We start from the raw sequence: 19,884 nt of genomic DNA, 5'->3' as shown, positions 1-19,884 counted from the left end.
GGTACGTTACTCCTTCTTTAACTAGTCCTTTATTTTTGTGTTCATAGTATATTCACTCTTACCTCAAAATGGTATCAAACTTTCTGTTAGTTCTTTGCAAATGCCAAGAATTTGATGCCAATGACATACAATGATTGCAACCTACATGGATTACATACATTGATCGAATAGTGGGGGGAGGAAGAGACTTACTTGAAACAGTTTTTGAGTGAATGTGCTTATAGCCAGGTGAACAAGGGTCCTATAATTTCTTTTGAATGGAATCCAAGCTATCATTTGTCACAAGACACTTTACAAAATATGTTATATCCAGATGGCTCTAAATAAGGGTGGCAGAATGAATCCTGAGCATCTTTAATAGTATTCTTAGATTTACATTAAGCTTCAATGGAGAACAATTATAAGATAAAAGAAAGTTCTAACTTTTACATTTGAAAGCATATGAGTGTCTAACTTTTCTCAAATGTCATCATGTTGTCCAATGACAGCCCATTTGAGGAAATGTTGTCAGTACAAATGTATAGTTTCCCTTTTTATGGAACAGGGCATTGGAATTTAAAAAGTTACAAACGTATACCATACTGCACAGACCCTTACTACTCTGTTTCTTTACCACATAACTGTCCCTTGTGAATATAGGTTTTAGTGGCCTCTAGGCTATATCCTGCAAGCTGGCTAAGGTCATGGTGATTAGTTCTACAGTGGCATTTTTGCACTATATTCAGCACTGTCAGTGGTACTGCTAAATCAAGTTCTGCTTCTTAAACACATACTTTTTATTTTTTTATTTACCTTTTCAAGGAATTCAAGGAATGTCATGACTACTAAACCAGCAATATAAAGAATTTAAGTTATGCATATTTTTTAAATTTTGTAGAATACTACATATACAACCTACAGGCTCACTGTTGTATCTACATTGCTATTGACTCATTTAAAATGTTGAATAGATCATTTTGGGCAATAGTCAAAGCTCTAAGGTTAGTGATGTTGCATCCAATTGCCTTTATTCATAAACAGGCTGGTGCAATTTTTTGATGCAACTAAGTCCATTTTTTTCCATTAAAAGGTTTTGTTCATCTTCAAACACTTTTTTTCAGTTCAGTTGGTTTCAGATAGTTCACCAGAAATAAAGACTTTTTCCAATTACTTTCCATTTTTTATTTGTGACCGTTTTTCTAATATTGAAGTGTAAAGTTTAGTTTTTCATCTTCTAAAGCAGCTCTGGGGGGGGGGGTCGCTGACTCTTTAACTGTTCTAAATTGATACATTTGTTATTTTTGTCCATGCTGAGCAGAAACCCAGAGTTTCATTAAAGGCAGCTGTTAGAATTGATACAATAGTTGCTAATATTCCAAAGATACTGCTGAGCAATGTATCAACTAATTTTATCAACTAAATGTATGAAATTGTAACAGGTCAGAATGTTCCTGGATCACTTTAAACTTAGGGAAAACGGTAAAAAATAAAAGATGGAAAGCAGTTGAAAAAGGTCTTTGTTTATGGTTAACAATCTCAAAAAAAATTTTGGCTGGTGAACAACCCCTTTCACAAATGCACTGAAACTCACAACGCTCATGATTACCACCAGGCAGAATATAATGGAATCAGTTAGCGAATGCGTTTATTTGCACTCAAACCTACATTTAAACACTCATCAAACTCAGCAAAAAACATGTCAGAAACTGCACACACTGCATTATCACTATATTTTGCTTAAAGTCAGTTTATGTTTAAAACATAAAAACAATCATTGTAGCTCTTTAGTAAATGACGGCCTGTCTTGTGATTGCTAGCAGTCTTAACAGTACCTGAGAAGTGGCTGGATTTTGCCTCACTTTTAAGGTACAAACCAGCAAACCTGAAAAAGCTATGTTTCTGAATGACTCTTAAAAAGGCATCAATGTTACAATTAGATTGCTAGGCCATTTTCTAGCATTAAGAATAGAGAGGCTGATTTTACTGAAGGTTACTTTTCAGACTTAAAAAAAAAAAAATTATTTTCTTATTTTTGAAGGATTTTGCAGACTATACAGTATGTTGAGGTTGTATGTTTTTTTGCTTCCTTATGTAAATCCTACCTTTTATTATGTTGGGGTAAAGGAAAATTGCTTTCCTTCTGCCAATTTTTTTTTTCGGGCGGAAGTAGGTACATAAAAGCCATTGATCGTGAAATGTGCTATAGGGCTAGACTGTTTATACAAGTGCAAGAAATTGTATGAGAAAATTTCAGTCTGCTCTGCAAGGAAAACCTTCCTCAAGTGATTTAATTTCTCCATATAGATGCCTTGAATCATGGAGGGGGTTGGAAAATAAGCTTTAGGAGAACTTAGGATGCCCCCCTACAGTATTTACAATAAACCGTGAAACCTACTTTAGCATGATATAAATGTGATTGTAAATTCTCTACACATAAGCAATTTTATCATGAACTTTTTTTTACTAAAATGCTGTTCCATATTGTTTTTACTTGCAAGTTGGTGGAAGAGTAAGCCGTGAATTAGATTATACCCGCCAGAAGATAGGGGAGGAGGCTATGTTTAATCCACAGCTTATGATTCAGACTCCTCTTGAAGATGGTGCTAATGTCCTGACAACAGAAGCTCTCCTGCAACATCTGCACTCTGCACTTGAAGCCACCAAGGTGCAAGTCTACATGTACAACAAGTAAATGTCAAATCTTCACATGATCTATATACTCTTTGCAATCTAAATGTATATTTTTTGCAAGATGTAATGGGACGTTTGCAAATGGTTGCAGTTAGTTGCCTGTACTTGGACCCAAAACAAGCAAAATCAGTTCAAATAGAAAGTATTAAGACATATATATATATATCATTGACACAGTCTGCTAAAGTTTCACAGTTCTCATTGATAAAACTTAGCAATTGTTGTTGGTTAAGTTAAGTTGCTAAATGCATTCTACATTTCCATAAAGGGTATGTTCACATGTGTGCATATATCAGCTGGAACATTATTTCATAAAGTGGTAACATACCATTCTGTTATTCATTAAAGATTATTCAAATTATTTCCTTTTTTTACAGACCTTGGAAATTGGAAGAATTATGCTTTAAATCAGGTGAACTTATTACCGAAGCAGTGTACGTGAGCCAGGTGAGTGTACTTTTAAGGTGAACATGGGTGTATGTATGACTTGCATATGTGTTATGATTAGGGATGTAGCGAACGTCGGAAAAAAAGTTCGCGAACATATTCGCGAACTTGCGCAAAAATGCGAGCGGTTCGCGAACCCCATAGACTTCAATGGGAAGGCGAACTTTAACATCTAGAAAAGACATTTCTGGCCAGAAAAATGATTTTAAAGTTGTTTAAAGGGTGCAACGACCTGGACAGTGGCATGCCAGAGGGGGATCAAGGGCAAAAATGTATCTGAAAAATCTGCCTGTGTGTGCTTGGAAGAGATAGTGTAGGGGGAGAGCTGTTAGTGATTTCAGGGACAGATGATAGTAAGTTTGCTGGCTAGTAATCTGCTTGATACTGCTCTGTATTGGAGGGACAGAAGTCTGCAGGGATTTGAGGGACATTTTAGCTTAGGTAGCTTTGCTGGCTAGTAATCTACTGTTCTCTTTAAACAACTGCCATACGTTGACCTTGTAGGCATTGTTTGCCCAGTTTTTTTGGACGCAGCCACTGAAGCACAGTTGCCAGAAAAAATATGCCATATAAATGCTGAAAATAGTCATTTTTCGCCATACGTTGACCTTGTAGACATTGTTTGCCCAGTTTTTTTGGACGCAGCCACTGAAGCACAGTTGCCAGAAAAAATATGCCATATAAATGCTGAAAATAGTAATTTTTCGCCATACGTTGACCTTGTAGACATTGTTTGCCCAGTTTTTTTGGTTGCAGCCACTGAAGCACAGTTGCCAGAAAAAATATGCCACATAAATGCTGAAAATAGTCATTTTTTGCCATATACGTTGAGTCAACGTATGGCAAAAAATGACTATTTTCAGCATTTATATGGCATATTTTTTCTGGCCTCTGTGCTTCAGTGGCTGTGGCCAAAAAAACTGGGCAAATAATGCCTACAAGGCCAACGTATACACTACTACAGCGGTGGATACGGATTACGTAAAATATATTATGGCTGCTTGAAAAAAGTGACTCCGGTGTTTTTTCTGGAGACGGTAATATTATGGATATTTAGACAGAATGTGAACAAGGTCACACAGCTCGATGGCGGGTTGAAGAAAACAGTGTGCAAATAATGCCTACAAGGCCAACGTATACACTACTACAGCGGTGGATACGGATTACGTAAAATATATTATGGCTGCTTGAAAAAAGTGACTCCGGTGTTTTTTCTGGAGACGGTAATATTATGGATATTTAGACAGAATGTGAACAAGGTCACACAGCTCGATGGCGGGTTGAAGAAAACAGTGTGCAAATAATGCCTACAGGGCAAATAATGCCTAAAAGGTCAACTTATACACTACTACAGCGGTAGTAAAATAAAAAAAAGTAAAATAAAAAAAAAATGAATATTAAAAAAAAAAAATTAAAGTTGGTGCTGCTGAACTACTAGGAGCAGCAGATTAGCACACCAGTCCCACTCCCCAACACTGCTAGACTAATAGCACTGGGCTCTTATAGTAGTAGTAGTAGTAGTAGTAAAACAACAAAAAAATAAATAAAAGCAGTCCTTACAAGGACTACTGTTATTGCAGCAGTCAGCAGATGAGATCAGAAGCAGGACAGCTGCCCACTGCAGCTACATACAGAGCACTGCAGTAGAAGGTAGATTACTAGCCAGCAAAGCTACCTAAGCTTAAATGTCCCTCAAACCCCTGCAGACTTCTGTCCCTCCAATAACAGAGCAGTATCAAAACGATTACTAGCCAGCAAACTTTCAACTGTCCCTGAAATCACTAACAGGCAGCAGCTCTCTCCCTACACTATCTCTTCAGCACACACAGGCAGAGTGAAAAAACGCTGCAGGGCTTCGGTTTTTATAGGGAAGGGGAGTGGTCCAGGGGAGAGCTTCCTGATTGGCTGCCATGTACCTGCTGGTCTGGGGTGAGAGGGCAAAAAAAAGCGCCAACAATGGCGAACCCAAAATGGTGAACGTCGCGCGACGTTCGCGAACTTCCGGCGAGCGCGAACACCCGATGTTCGCACGAACAAGTTCGCCGGCGAACAGTTCGCGACATCTCTAGTTATGATCCTTAGTCTTCATTTTTTATTTCAGATTATAGATTCAATGTATCCATGTCTAATCATCACACCACTGGATTGCTTTTGGGAAGGTGCAAAGCTTCAGTCTGGAATGGCATATCTACCGTAAGTATATTATCTATTTACCTTACCTTAACGGAGAAGGAAAGGTTAAAACTAAGTAAGCTTTATCAGAAAGGTCTCTATAAATACACCAGTAAACAATCAAAGTAATGCTGCTCTATGTCCTTTGTCAAAAGAAACACAGCATTTCTTTCTTTTTATTGGGTATACATGTGCTTCTGTATCAGACTTCCTTCGTTCAGCTAAAACCTCCAGGGCACAGGCTTGAGAATGCTCAGTTTTCTCCTCTACCCCTCCCTTTCCCCCCTCCCAGCTGTAATCTGAGCCCAGAGCTATGAGTAAGCATCAGGCAGGAAGTGATGTCACAACATGCTAATATGGCATGGCGTGAATTCGCTAGCAAATGGACCTACTCTAGTGCTACTTCGCACCCTTACGCCAGGCGAAGTTGCGCTATGGCGAAGGGTCAACGTAACTACGCTAATTCACTAACTTCCGATTTTACTGAACATTACCTCTTGCACCAGGCTTGCCTTCGCCACCTCAGACCAGGCGAAGTGAAATAGAGTAGATAGGATTGCTTCAAAAAAATTTACATTTTTTTCTAAGTCCCAAAAACGCTGGGGTCTTTTCCTTTTGTAAGGCTGATAGGCTGCTTTTGGGTTTATAATTCCATTTTAGGACCCATGAGCATTCCTTTCATTGTCCTCTCCTGGGAACTTTTCTAGAATGAAAATGTTCATCCAAAGCTTTCACGGCACAAACAACAAAGACCCTTTCATCTTTGATAAAGATGCTTTTATTTAGCAAACAAATTAAATTTTATTTTCCATCTTGGATTCATACAGTTGAGCAACTTTGAATTTCTTAGTTCTCCTACAAAGAGTTAATTGTTTTTTGTGGCTGGCATGTGCACAAGTTTTCGAGTAATTATGCAAGAGTTAGTGTCTGAGTTATTGTTCCTGTCCTCTGTGGCTTGTGTATGTTAAAGGAATTGCAGTAATGTGGCCTACAATTTACAGTCCTGGATGGAGTAATTAAGTATTTGTTTCTAACTGGGAGATTTCTTATAATGAGATAAGCCTGGTTGGGCTAATACAGAACGGCTTGAACAGAAAAATCCAAAAACATTTTTTGATTCTCCAATAGGAAAATGAAATGTGCTTGTCCTATACCTGATGACCCACATAAAACATTCTACTTATTGCTTCTTTTGATTATGAAATATCAGGAAGCAGTGTGTGTCACTACCCAGAGACTGCAATGGGATTTATCATGGTGTATCTGTAGCCTACTATTGTAGATCAAAAATTCTCTAATGAAGTTGTTGCCACATGTTAAGGTTGTTGCCTGCTACTGCCTGTGGTAGCAGTGACACTGTTATTCTAAAGTTGACATTTGTATTTTAGGGTGTAATTTACCTAACTTTATTAAGGCTACCATTGGTAAAAATGTTTATAATGAAATCTTATGTGGTCTTTTTATTTAGAGGTAAAGACATTTTGCAATGGACAAACTTTGACCCTTTGGAGTTGCTGGAAGAGTTAAAGAAAGGAAAACTTCATATAGACATCTGGGAGGAAATGATAAACAAGGCAGAAGTAGGCCACGGTTATATGGACAGACCTTGTTTGAACCCATCGGATAAGAATTGTCCATACACTGCACCCAACAAAAATTCAACCAAAGTGAGTTCTATTTTTTTTTAAATGGGGGAACTATCGCGAAAATGAAAATTTAATATAAGCTTCAGCATAGTGAAATAAGAAACTTTCTAAATACAACCAATTAAAAATTCTGTATTTCTGTATAACTCTGAGGTTACATCTAATATACATAAAGTACCAATACCACACTCAATGGGAATACTTGCAAAAAATCTAAATCTAAATTTTGGTAAGATGCGTTATCTGAAAAACCTCAAGTCCTAAGTATTCTGTATAACAGGTCCCATACTTGCGAAAAATCTAAATTTATTGAAAAAAAACCCCCTGACATTTCAAACACAAGCTGTGCTATAAAAATAATGAGCACAGCTGGTGTTTGAAACCCTGTCTGGCAGTAGCATGGCAGCTTCCATTCGTAAGTAGAAATGTAGCTATGAATGGAAGTAATACTCTACAGGCTATGCTTTCAACTGTGTCTTCTTATACCTTCTTATCAGTACAACATAACTTGAAAACTGACCAAAATGACACTGTTCAAGTTGGAATTTATAATACTGGGAGGTTGGGGAAGTATTTTATTTATTTATTTGTTATTTTAATTCTTAATCCTTATTTTAGCCTGTAGACGTATCCCTTATTCTAAGTGGTGGATGCTATGGACTGTCAAAAAAATATATGCACTGGCAAGAGGAACTGATCATTGGTGGCACGGTGAAGAATGCTAGTGGTCAAATTGTCAGGTAAGGGGCTGTCTGTAATTATTTTATTTTTATATTATTTTTTTAACTTATAATTTATAAATATGCAATTCATGAAGACAATTATGTTCCCAATGATAATTTAATATGAAATTCTGACATTTTTCAACTTATACTTTCCCTGATTCTTTTAGTGCCCTGGCTTTGCAGACCATGTTTCAACTGATGACCCCCAAACAAATGTATGAGCACTTCAAGGGTCATGAAGTAGTTTCCCACATGAATTGGAATGAAGACAAAGCAGCTGCAATCTTGGAGGCCTGGCAGAGGACCTATGTTCAGGTAGAGCAGCTCTGGAAGAAGTTGATTATACTATGAATGATTTGTTTGCATAGGAGTTCTACTATGGAGTAGACGTTTCCTAAACAAAGCCATATTTGGGAGTTTGGGGGAGTTTTAAAGAAAGGAATGGGCATAGTTCTGAAAAGAAAAAACTGCAGCAACCCTGTAGTAAAATGTAAGAGAAATGGAGAGGAAGGATTTAGTCATTTAAAAGCATGCAGTCTTCCTTTTAAACCTTTTGAAATCATCAACCGCAGTAATGTTTCTTACTATTTGATGTAAGGAAAGGATACCAGAGCTGGAAAAAAAATACAAGTGTGACTTGTGAGGGAAGGTGTCTGGAACACATTAGTGAGCCAAAGAATCTGTTTACAGCTGCAGTCCCATTGGTGAGGTCATGTGACATTTTCTGGCCTTTGTTTCCCAGGCACTGACCTCTTCTGAGTTGCATGTGACCTCTGAAAACCAGCCTACCAATTAAAACAAAGGCACTGCCTAAAATTCTTTCACCTCTATGAGGTGATATCTTGTGTAATGGCGCTGCCGAGTTGCACACAGCAGTAACTGAAGGCTCTGTATCTTTTTAGCGTTCTGAAGTGATACCATGCGGTTAACTCCTTGTCCAAAGCACAACTTGTGTCTTGAAATCTAAATTGCCAGCAAATAAATGTCTGAAAATATCCCAGCCTGTCAAATTCACAACTGTCCAGATTTGTGAATTACAACTCCTAGTGGCCTCAGTATGTTTGAGGGATGTAAAATCCAATGACAGTTATTTGCATAGTTGTTTTTACATCCACAGATGCAGTGGGCAACTTGCACTTTTTCTTCCTACAGTGGGTTGCGACTAAAACACTTTCATTAATGGTACTTGTGTCCCCAGCTCCATTGATCTTCACTGAAAATTACAGCTTCTGCTTGTGTGCAGGCACACGAGAGTGGTCAGGCCAAAAATGCCTGCTTTTGCATTTTTCAGACTGACCTCTATATACCTGCATGCAAGCAGAAGCTACACTTTACAGGGTTTACAGAGTAAGAGAGGATTAGAGGGCCCAGCTCGCAAGAGTTTATAACAACTAAAGGTTTGGGTACATGTGAGACATAAGGATTTTGGAAACAAATTTGTGATTAATGATACATTGAATAAGTTTTCATAAACCGGTGGGTTTTTAAGGAGTGTTTAAAGGTTTGGAAGGAAGGAGACAGTCTGACTGCTCAAGGCAGAGAGTTCCAGAGAATGGCAGAAGCTACAGAGAAGTCTTGTAGATGAAAATGGGATGAAGTTATGAGAGTGGAAGAGAGACGAAAGTCAGAAGCAGAGCTAAGGTTGTATGGAGTATAATTTGAGATTAGAGATGAGATATAGGGAGGAGCTTCTTTGTTAAGGGCCTTGAATGTAAGTATGAGTTTTTGAATTTAATTCTAGAGGACATTGGGAGCCAGGGAAGAGATGCATATGGGAGCAGCAGATGTTGAGTGGTAAGATAGATAAATGCCTCTAGCAACAGCATTTAGAACAGATTGGAGTTGTGAAAAGACAACTTGTTGGTATACATAGGTTGCAGTAATCAAGGCGGGAGATAAGAGACTTGATAACTGTGAGCAGAGGGCCTCATACAGAGCCTTGAGGAACTCCAACAGCGTGAGGGAACATGGTAGAAGTAGAGTTCGAGAAGGCAACTTTAAAAGAACGATCAGAAAGAAGATGTAAACCATGAAGAGCAGTATCACAAATGCCAGCTTGAGTTTAGAATGTCTAGGAGGAGTGGGTGGTCAAGAGTGGCAATGGCTAGAAGGATGAGGATGGAATAGTGATCTTTAGATTTTGCCAGGAGAAGATCATTCGTTACTTTGTCGAGTGCTGTTTTAGTTGAGTGTGCAGAAACCAGATTGCAGGGGGTCGAGAAAGGAGTTGAGCGTGAGATGCTGGACCAAGTGTTTGTAAACAAGCCTTTACAGTAATTTGGATGTGAAGGGAAACTGGACGATAGTTGGCGGGAGAGCTGGGATTAAGGAAAGGTTTTTTTGAGGATAGCAGTCATTAGTGCTTGTTTGTATAAAGATGGGAAAGTACTAGTAGTGAATGAAAGGTTAAATAGGTGGGTTATTGCAGGAGAGAGTGGGTATTGGGTCAGGGGAGCAGGTTGTGGGGTTTGAGCAGGCCAAGTTTGCTAACTTCATCTAGTGTTGCGTGGGTGAAAGTGTATGTGAGTGTACTGCAAAATAATCTGAGATTGTTGTCAGACGGTATGCTGATCTAATGAGATTGATGTTCTCTTTAAAGAAATTAGCAAGATCTTGGGTAGTTACATTAATGGGTGAAGGGTGCAGAGGGGGGCATAGTAGTGAGTTAAATGTGGCGAACAGTCATTGCGTTTTAGAGGATAGAGGAGATTAAAGAAGAGAAGTACTGTTCTAGCTATTGATAGAGCTTGATTATAGCAGGAGAGCATGAACTTGAAGTGGATGAAGTCAGGATCAGTTTGTGACTTTCTCCATTGTCGTTCAGCTGATCTACATCTTTTGAGGTACCAAGTTAAACTAGTGTGCCAGGCTTGTGGTTTAGCTGGTCGATTGTGACGGTGGTATGAGCAAGGGAGTCAAGAGCTGTTGAGGGAGCATTGTTGTAGAGAGAAGCTTTCCTATTTGGACAGGAAAGGTTGTTAAAATGAGAGATTGGCTGTGCTGCTACTGTTGATAATTGTTGTGGATCAAATGTGCTTCTGCATAGTTGGGTGGAGAGATGTTTGAGATAGTGCAGGTTCTGAAAGGAAAGTAGGTGATGTTCGGATAGGGGGAAGCGAGAGTTAATAAGGTTGGAAGGTGGGCACGAGTATCAGAATATAAGATCAAGAGCATGACCCTCTAGGTGAGTAGGAGAGTCGATCCACTGAGAAAGACCAAATTAAGTTGTTAGCAAGAGGAGTTTGGAGGTGGCAGGAGAAGCAGAGTTGTCCATGGGAATATTAAAGTAATCTGGAATTAGAGCAGGTGTCTCACTGGAGAGAAGTTATGGAAGCCAAGCAGTAGAGTAGGGACCAGGAGGACTATATATGACTGCTACACGCAGAAAGATTGACCCAGGACTTCTAACTTGTCACAGGGGTTCACCATCTTGGAAAGTGTCTGTGACACTCACATGCTCAGTGGGCTCTGAGCAGCTCTTGAGAAGCTAAACTTAGGGGTCGTCACAAATTATCAAGCAGAAAATTAGGTTTGTCTCTAATATAAGCTGATGCTACAGGACTGATATATTAGATTCTGATGCTAATTGCACTGGTTTCTGTGCTGCCATGTAGTAATTATCTGTATTAATTACTAATCAGCCTTATATTGTGACATTTCTATTCTATGTGTACTGTATATTGTGAGTTGGTCCTTAAGATCAGTAAATGACAGCAGCACAGAGCATGTGTAGTGAATCAGCAGAAAAGAAGATGGGGAACTACTGGGGCATCTTCGGAGACACAGATGTTTACTGCTAAAGGGCTGTGGTTGCCTTGGGCTGGTACAGAAGCACAAAACATAATGTACAACATTTCTGGCCTACTTCTTTAGTTAAGCTTTAGTTCCCCTTTAAGTGAGTGCTCTGATATACAGCAAGGGGAAACATGGGGGGAGGGTGGGCAGTTGATTAAATAAGATAAGATAAAGACACAAGACTCTCTTAGTCCTGGTTATCAGAACAGAACATCAGTAATTAAGCAATTAATAGGACTGAGCCAGATGTGGCAATAAAATGGACATACCAACCCTTCAGTCAAGCAAGTTGGAAAGTTGCTATATAAACTTAATAGCAATAGAACATACCCCACAATTGAATAATTGACAATATTATTAAAATGCTTAACAGATGACTTGAATTGTGAGTTGCATAAAGCAAGTAGTGGTAGAGCTGATTTAGCAGGAATAGAACATACCCCACAATTGAATAATTGCCAATGGTATTAAAATGTTTAATAGCTGACTTGAATGGTGAGTCTCGCCATATGGCATATGGTACAGGGGTTCGTTGTATTGAATACAATCAATGTTTTGTGACGTGTACTGTAATTATTTATTTACATTTTTATTTTAATTAACAGTAATTTCCCTTAAATTTAGCTGTTTTACTTTTTTTATTGGAAGGTTGTACACCAAAGTGTCCCACAAAACTCCTCACAGAAAGTTCTCCCTTTTACTACAACTACACTGGATGATATTCTCAAGTCATTCTCAGATGTGAGCGTTATCAGAGTTGCAAGTGGCTATCTGCTGATGGTGAGTCAAGCCCACTAACACATTTTCTGCTAGGACATGAAGGCATGGCACCCTACCAGCTTATAGCTGGATCATGCATGTTAAACAGTAACCCTTCCTTAATCATTTGCAAAAGTTTGGGGGTAAAGGGGCATCTTAAAGTGATATGCTTTCTTTCCATGTGTTCCATTTGCAGCTTGCCTATGCCTGTTTAACCATGCTGAGGTGGGACTGTGCCAAGTCCCAGGGTGCCGTGGGGCTAGCAGGAGTCTTGCTGGTTGCGCTTTCAGTGGCTGCTGGATTGGGTCTATGTTCATTGATTGGAATTTCCTTTAATGCAGCAACAACTCAGGTATTAACTCCATTGTACTAAATATATATATAAAAGGTTCTACACAATTTGGAGGCTGATATCGTTTAAATATTTTGGCTTTAGCATTTGTGATATTTTTATTGACTTTGAGCAAGTTCCTTGCTTTGATGGTTAGCAAGATGGTATTTTAGTTTTGTGCCAATGCTTCATGTATAAGTATAGAAACATATGTAGAGCTCTTCTCATTATTCAGTTTTACATTTATACTGCACCATATTTAACTGTCATTTTCTAATATTGCATACCAAATTTTTATGTATCCAAGACGCTATTGGTGAATAATGAGTGTTTATAATGTTCATGTGTTTGGAGTTTTCAACATCGCCTAAAAACAGCTGACTTTTTTTTGTATATACAAAGGCATCCATCAGTATATTTATATCATTAAAGGACAAGGAAAGGCAAAAAAATAAAATCCCATTTTTACTTTCTTTAATGAAAAAGAACCCTATCTCTAATATACTTTAATTAAAAAATGTGTACCGGTTTTATAAGAAACCTGATTGTGTGCAGTGAAAATTCTCCATTTACTGCTGTGGATAGGAATTGTCAGATGGTCCCTAACTGCTGAGCAGGGAAACAATCATACTTATGAACAGCAGGGGGAGCCCCCACCTTACTTACCAGCCATGCAGAATTCAAGCAGCTTTGTTTATGATGATCCCTAAGCAGCCCAGACCACACTGAGCATGTGCAGGGTCAGGGTCAGGCAAAGATGTTTAACAAAGTTACAAGATGACAGCCCCCTGTGGCCATCTTTGAAAGCATAAATCATTTGTTTGATTAGGCTTGTGGTGCAGTAAGTTCATTCTTATGTTTAGTATACAAAATACAGCATTTCTAGCCTTATTCTATTTTACACTTTCCTTGTCCTTTAACACAGTTTAAAATTATTTATTATTGTTATTATTATTTCATTTTTTATGCTGTAGTAAGCACATATGTATGTCTGCATGTGCATTTGAGGCAGACCTTTTCAGATGCAGAGGGTTGTAAATCAGAGGTTACCAAACTGCGGTGCTGCCCCCCAGAGTAGTCCATAGCAGTACTTGACTGGGGTGCCCAAACTGAAGAAGATTTAGAGGTGGGATTTAGACAGTGTCTATTATCTGTTTTCCTTCCTAGACACCACTGGATACCAAGTTTGAAGTTTAATTAGGAGACAATTGTAGATGAAATCACCGTTTCTCTAAATTATTCATGTATAAGCAAAATGCTTGGGCCATCAATCAAACCCAAACAATTCTGTCAAGATAAGGACTGTGCCAGCTCATTGATGTCACTCTCGACCCTAGTGGCCTGCGTTCCTATCATTGTGATTCGACTATTTGGGCTTTGGGTCAAACCATCTGATCAGTGCGATATTGCCCATCTCATAGTGAGCATAACCGGGTAACGTTCCATTCGTTTGGTGACCTTGACAACGGAGCAGATCCATAAAAGTATGACCAGCTTAAGAATTTGTATTCAGTAGAATAAATCGTATTGTAAATTGGCTGAAAACACTACAGAGCTGTGTCTATTTAATCATTTAAATATGTAGTTTTATGAGAGGTGATTGATTATAAATCCGTTTAGTTTAGGTGACCTTATTTTACCCTTGTGTCACTGCAGAAGCATTAGCAGAGACCTTGTTCAGAGCGTTTCCCAGTGTGCACAGAAAGGCTATGTCTGTAATGATTGCTGACTGGTTGCTTTGTTCCCCACAGGTTTTGCCTTTTCTCGCTCTTGGGGTTGGTGTAGATGATGTCTTCCTTTTGGCACATGCTTTTAGTGAAACCGGGCAGAATAAAAGAATTCCATTTGAGGTAATTAACAGGCTTAACAGAACAGAGTGAAAAAAATTCTTTGCTCAGATATTTTTTTAGAAGGAAATTTTTCATTTGCATTTATTTTTACATTTAACTTGATGGATGCCTAAAGGAATTTGTACAGACACTTAAAAATGGAATTAAGATACTTGAGTACCTCAGTTTGCATGCATGTCACTTTATTGTGAACAAATCCTGACTTAGGAACACCCCTGCATCTTTTTTCACAATTGTTAACTAGGACAGGACTGGTGAGTGTCTAAAGCGCACAGGAGCAAGCGTAGCCCTTACATCTATTAGCAATGTGACTGCTTTCTTCATGGCTGCCTTGATACCTATTCCTGCATTGCGGGCATTTTCCCTCCAAGTAAGTGCTTTCAAAATACTATTCATTCCAATACAATTTTACCCTCCTTTGGCTAAGTCTTTTTTCACAAATGATGAGTGTGGTGTGGATGTGGATACTATATAATTATATTATATATGTTTGCTTTACATAACTTTTGTTTCGTTGTTATGTTGGAAGATATAGGATCCTTTCAGTATACATGTTTCTGCTGCCAAAATGAATGATTTTATAAATTAGTCCACGAAGACAGAAAATGCCAGCAGTTCATTTTTTCAGCGCTTCCCCTTGGCACAATCCCAGTCATATGTCTGAACCCTTCCCTGACTAGATAATGGGAAAAGCTGCAGTCATGTATTGGGCTAAAAGAGGCAAGATAAAGAAGGGAGTTGCAGATGGGCAGCTGTAATATGGAGTGTAGCTGACAGGCCTCCTCGTCTCCTCATCACTTCAAGCTATGAAGCACACCCAGTCTCCCTGTGTGGTCTGCTAGGAATGGCAAAGAAAAACACTCATACCTTGGGCAGGGCCCCATCTGAGAAGGATTGCTAGTTTGTCTCTGAGTAACTCTAGAACAGACTTCCCATTCTTCTTTGACATCAGTTACAGGCAGTAACCACCAGATTTTCAAACACTGGAACACTGAAAACTTGCAGAGGCCTTAAACAGGACTAAATAGGAAGGACTTGTATAGTCTAGCAGATCTCAACAGATCATTTGCTTCAGCAGCTGGATGGCTTTGTTCATTACACTTCTACACATTTCTCATGATGCAGCATCTGTGTATCGCTTTGAACCACACACATCATTTCTGCGTATAAAGCCTTTGATTTCTCAGACTAGCATAAAACAAAACTATTCTTTTTCGTGATTCAGATGGCTTTCAGGTAACAAATGCAAAGTGCTGTCCTAGTCTAAAGGAAATGCATCTTAAGCATTTTTTTTAGCGCCAAACCCTTCTTTACACTGGTGATGCTAATCCTCTTTATTAATTGGTTGGGTGTTTGTTGCATAAAATGACAATACAGAGGGGAAGTGTTACAGACTAAATTGTATGCTGTGGCACAAAGCTTCTTTTGCCCAAAATACACCACCCTGTGATACTCCAACTATATTTTTCAGATGTAAATAAAGACTATAAAATTAGCTATCTCTTACTGTTGTGAACTGCAATTTCCTGCCCAAGTCTGGACAAGTAGAAAACAGACTATACAAGGGCTACCATTTTGCTACAATAACTTGCATTGCAAATACAAATTCTCTAGAGCCAATATCAAATTAGGGTGTGCCCCCCCAGTGCATTTCTGCCGATGAAGAAGCACCTGAAACTGCACGGATACTTTCCATTGAGTAGAATAATCACCACAGACAATTTTCAGCCTAATAATAACAGGTGGTTTACATTAAACTCAGTGGGAGGTGGAAAGGTCACTTTCGGCCATTCCTTTGCCAACAGAGAAACCTTCTCATCTGACATAAACCCCAAGTGGGACATTCACTAAGATGCGTAGTTGCGCTAGCGTCCGCTTCGCCGCACTTCGCCAGGCGTATTTTCGCCAGCGCTACGCAAATTCACTAAAATCTCGAAGTTGCGCTCAGGGGAAGGTTGCAAAGTTGCGCTGGCATTAATTCGCCAAGCAAAGCGAAGTTACGCTAGCGATGCTTAATTTGCATACGGCGCCAAATTGAAGTTACAATGGAGGTATATGTAGCATCACTACACAAGCCTGGGAAACCTTCAAAACAGCAAATAAAATTTTTATTTTTCCCTACACATGTGCCCACTGTATAGTTAAGGTGCCATGAGGAAATGTAGGGGGGGGAAGGAGGGTAGCCCCAAAAAAAATTTCGATCTTTTTCAGCCTATCACCCATAAAAAAAGAAAAAATGCCAGCGTTTTTTGGGACTTAGAATTTTTTTTAACTTTTTTGGAAGCAATCCCTATCTACTCAATTGCACTTCGCCTGGTCTGAGCTGGCAAAGGAAGTCTGGCGTAAAAGGTAGCGTACAGAAAAATGCGCACTTTAGTGAATTTGCGTAGTTATGTCCGTTGCGCAAATTCGCCAGGCGTAAGGGTGCGAAGTAACACTAGCGAAATTTACGTCAGCGTCCGTTGTGAATTAACGAAAGTGCGCTACGCTAGCGAATTAACGCTAGCGTTAGGCGCTTCATCCTTTAGTGGATTTGCCCCCAAGTCTCTAGACATTTCCTAAATAGCTTCTTTTGTCTCATCTGTAAATTGGTGAGGATTTTGTTGTCTGCGTGTAACTGTTCATATGTCTAACAGCTGTTGTTTTTTTCTAATCCCAGGCTGCTGTTGTTGTGGTGTTTAATTTTGCCATGGTCCTGCTGATATTTCCTGCTATACTTAGCATGGACCTCTATCGCAGGGAAGTCCGCAGACTTGATATCTTCTGTTGCTTCAGCAGGTAAATCTACTTAACCTGGAACATTCGCTAGCAACATACTGAAAATCTATACCAAATGACATAAAGGATGTAGTGTGAAATTCTGTAATATATTTAGTGTGAATAATAACCTTTATATATTACGTGCTTAACTGCTTTTTTTTTGTGAAAGACGCATGCAATGTCACCTGTATTGAAATACGTATATGTTTTTTTCTTTAGTCCTTGCGTGAGCAGAGTGATTCAGATTGAGCCCCAGGCCTATACAGACAATAATGACAATACACGCTACAGCCTGCCCCCAACCTACAGCAGTCACAGCTTTGCACATGAAACACAAATCACAATGCAGTCGACAGTCCAGCTTCGTACCGAATATGATCCACGAACACAGTTGTATTACACCACAGCACAACCTCGGTCGGAAATATCCGTGCAGCCAGCAGCATCAACCCCTCAGGATGTAAGCGGTCAGACTCCAGAGAGCACCAGTTCCACTAGAGACCTGATTTCTCAGTTCTCTGTACATGGGGGCTCTATGCAGTGCACACCAGATTCAAAGTGGACATTGTCTTCCTTTGCAGAAAAGCACTACGCCCCATTCCTGTTAAAACCAAAAACTAAAGTAAGTGTTTTCGTTATTATTCTTGTCTTTTCGTGTCTCATTCAAGATAAAACATAGACCAGAGATTTTTAGGCCTTTTCATTGACGTGGAAGAAAGGGATGTACAGATTCTAATTTCAGAAGACTTTGGGTAATTTTGTCATCAATGGGAAACTTGCACTAACCGCAAGTGACAAATGTCACGGTGGCATTGCCTTTAAAAGTAGCGTACAATGTAAGTAGGTGATAGCAAACGTAGCTATATACTATATAGAAAAGAAGTATTCGTACTACAAAGGAAGTTATATGGCTATAATACACAAAAGCTATGAATATCTTGTAAATTATATCCTTATAAACGGTGAGTTCTCATCAGTTATAAACGGTGAGTTCTGATGTCATTTCTGTCACATGACTCACTGAAACTTGTGTATTATAATAAATAAAGTACCCCCAGTTGTAAAATATGAGGATATTAGAAGTTACCTCGGAGTTCCATGACCTGGAGTTCCTTCGGCCTCGTGTTTTTATATGGTCATGAAACTCCTCAGTAATTTACAATATCCTTATATTTTACAAGAGGGGGTACTTTATTCACTATATAACGTCCTGAAGGAGAGCAACTAACATTTCCTATGGTTTAAATTGCATGCACAAGATAATCCAAAAAAGAAACTCATCCAGATCTCAAAATATCTCTCTGTTTAATAATAAAGTTAATCTCAACAGAATTCTGTTTTTTTTTCATGCCATCAAATTCTGTCCTTCTTGCTGTCAGATGTAGTTTGATTTTATGCAGCATGATTTTATGATTTATTTTTCCTTCTGCAGGTTGCTGTCATATTGGGTTTCTTAGCCTTGCTTAGTGTCAGCCTTTATGGAACTACACGAGTGCGAGATGGCCTTGATTTGACGGACATTGTACCAAGGGAGACCAGGGAATATGACTTTATTGCGACACAGTTCAAGTACTTTTCATTTTACCACATGTATGTGGTTACACAGAAAGCAGACTATCCTCGAGCCCAGCGTTTGCTTTATGAACTTCACAAAAGCTTTGTTGGTGTGAGATATGTGCTGCTGGAGGGTAACAAACAGTTGCCTAAGATGTGGCTGCATTACTTTCGGGACTGGCTGCAAGGTAAGGCAATTATCAAAATGCAAAGCTTTAAGGAGTCCACTGTTTCTTTCTAAATATCAGTTTTAAAAAGGCATGTGCACAAAAGCTGTTTGTTTTTTTAATCCATATGTTTATGTAGGGGTAACAAGCACATCCAGCAAGCCAGAGAAAGTGTACTTTTAGTGGCTTATTCTGTTGGCACACAGTCCAAGTGATTGAATAACATACTGTATGTAGTCGTACACATGAATTATTTGATTTTTTTACCTTGAGGCCAAAGAACTAGTTCATAATGAGAAAGATGCAACACTTGCCTCCCAATGAAAAGTCACCCATGTGACCTAGAAGTGGCATCAGCAGGATAGACTTGTAGGCTGGACAGAACAGTTGTTATCTGATGGGATTGAATGACAGCCTATTAAAACAGGTCTGTAAGGGGCCTGCACAACAGTTTGGCTATGTGTAGAGCTTTTGAGCAGTGATCCCCAACCAGTAGCTCGTGAGCAACATGCTGCTCTCCAACCCCTTGGATGTTGCTCCCAGTGGCCTCAAAGCAGGTTCTCATTTTTGAATTCCAGGCTTGGAGGCAAGTTTTGGTTTCATAAAAACCCGGTGTACTGTCAAACAGAGCCTCAATATAGGTTGACAATCCACATAGGGGCTACCGAATGGCCAATCACAGCACTTATTTGGCACCCAAGAACATTTTTCATGCTCTATAACTCCTTTTACTTCTGAATGTTGCTCACAGATTCAAAAGTTTGGGGATCCCTGCTTTAGAGCTGCTCTACTTGCCAGGACATACAGCAACAGCAACCAAATGTGCTCCCTACTGATAAGCTTCCATAATTTAGTACTACTGTACCATCAGAAACTTGGGGTACAAGCCGTGGAAGTGTTTCCTTTTTTAATTTAAAGGGATACTGTCATGGAAAAAAATTTTCTTTTTAAAATCAGTTAATAGTGCTGCTCCAGCAGAATTCTGCACTGAAATCCATTTCTCAAAAG

At 39.1% G+C, this 19,884-nt stretch overlaps 1 protein-coding gene across 7 annotated transcripts in view; it reads left to right on the top strand.

Annotated features, from left to right (window-relative positions):
- Positions 1 to 19,884, top strand: part of ptch1.S (patched 1 S homeolog) — a 78,573-nt gene that overhangs the window by 36,487 nt on the left and 22,202 nt on the right. For 4 of the 7 annotated variants that reach the window (XR_001933032.2, XM_018234336.2, XM_018234330.2 and 1 more), the window contains 13 exon segments: positions 2,478 to 2,667; positions 3,048 to 3,117; positions 5,219 to 5,310; positions 6,758 to 6,956; positions 7,554 to 7,675; positions 7,828 to 7,975; positions 12,104 to 12,235; positions 12,411 to 12,566; positions 14,297 to 14,395; positions 14,640 to 14,765; positions 17,055 to 17,173; positions 17,375 to 17,777; positions 18,588 to 18,897. Coding sequence is in view for 5 of the 7 variants with exons in the window: in XM_018234336.2 (XP_018089825.1) it covers positions 2,478 to 2,667; positions 3,048 to 3,117; positions 5,219 to 5,310; positions 6,758 to 6,956; positions 7,554 to 7,675; positions 7,828 to 7,975; positions 12,104 to 12,235; positions 12,411 to 12,566; positions 14,297 to 14,395; positions 14,640 to 14,765; positions 17,055 to 17,173; positions 17,375 to 17,777; positions 18,588 to 18,897 (2,166 nt within the window). In the remaining 2 variants the exon portion in view is untranslated. 7 annotated transcript variants of the gene reach the window in all.

The sequence above is a fragment of the Xenopus laevis genome, chromosome 1S (genome assembly GCF_017654675.1).
Source record: "Xenopus laevis strain J_2021 chromosome 1S, Xenopus_laevis_v10.1, whole genome shotgun sequence".
In the NCBI taxonomy this organism is placed as follows: domain Eukaryota; kingdom Metazoa; phylum Chordata; class Amphibia; order Anura; family Pipidae; genus Xenopus; species Xenopus laevis.
Note: the sequence above shows the minus strand (reverse complement) of the source record. Positions and strands in the feature narration are given on the sequence as shown.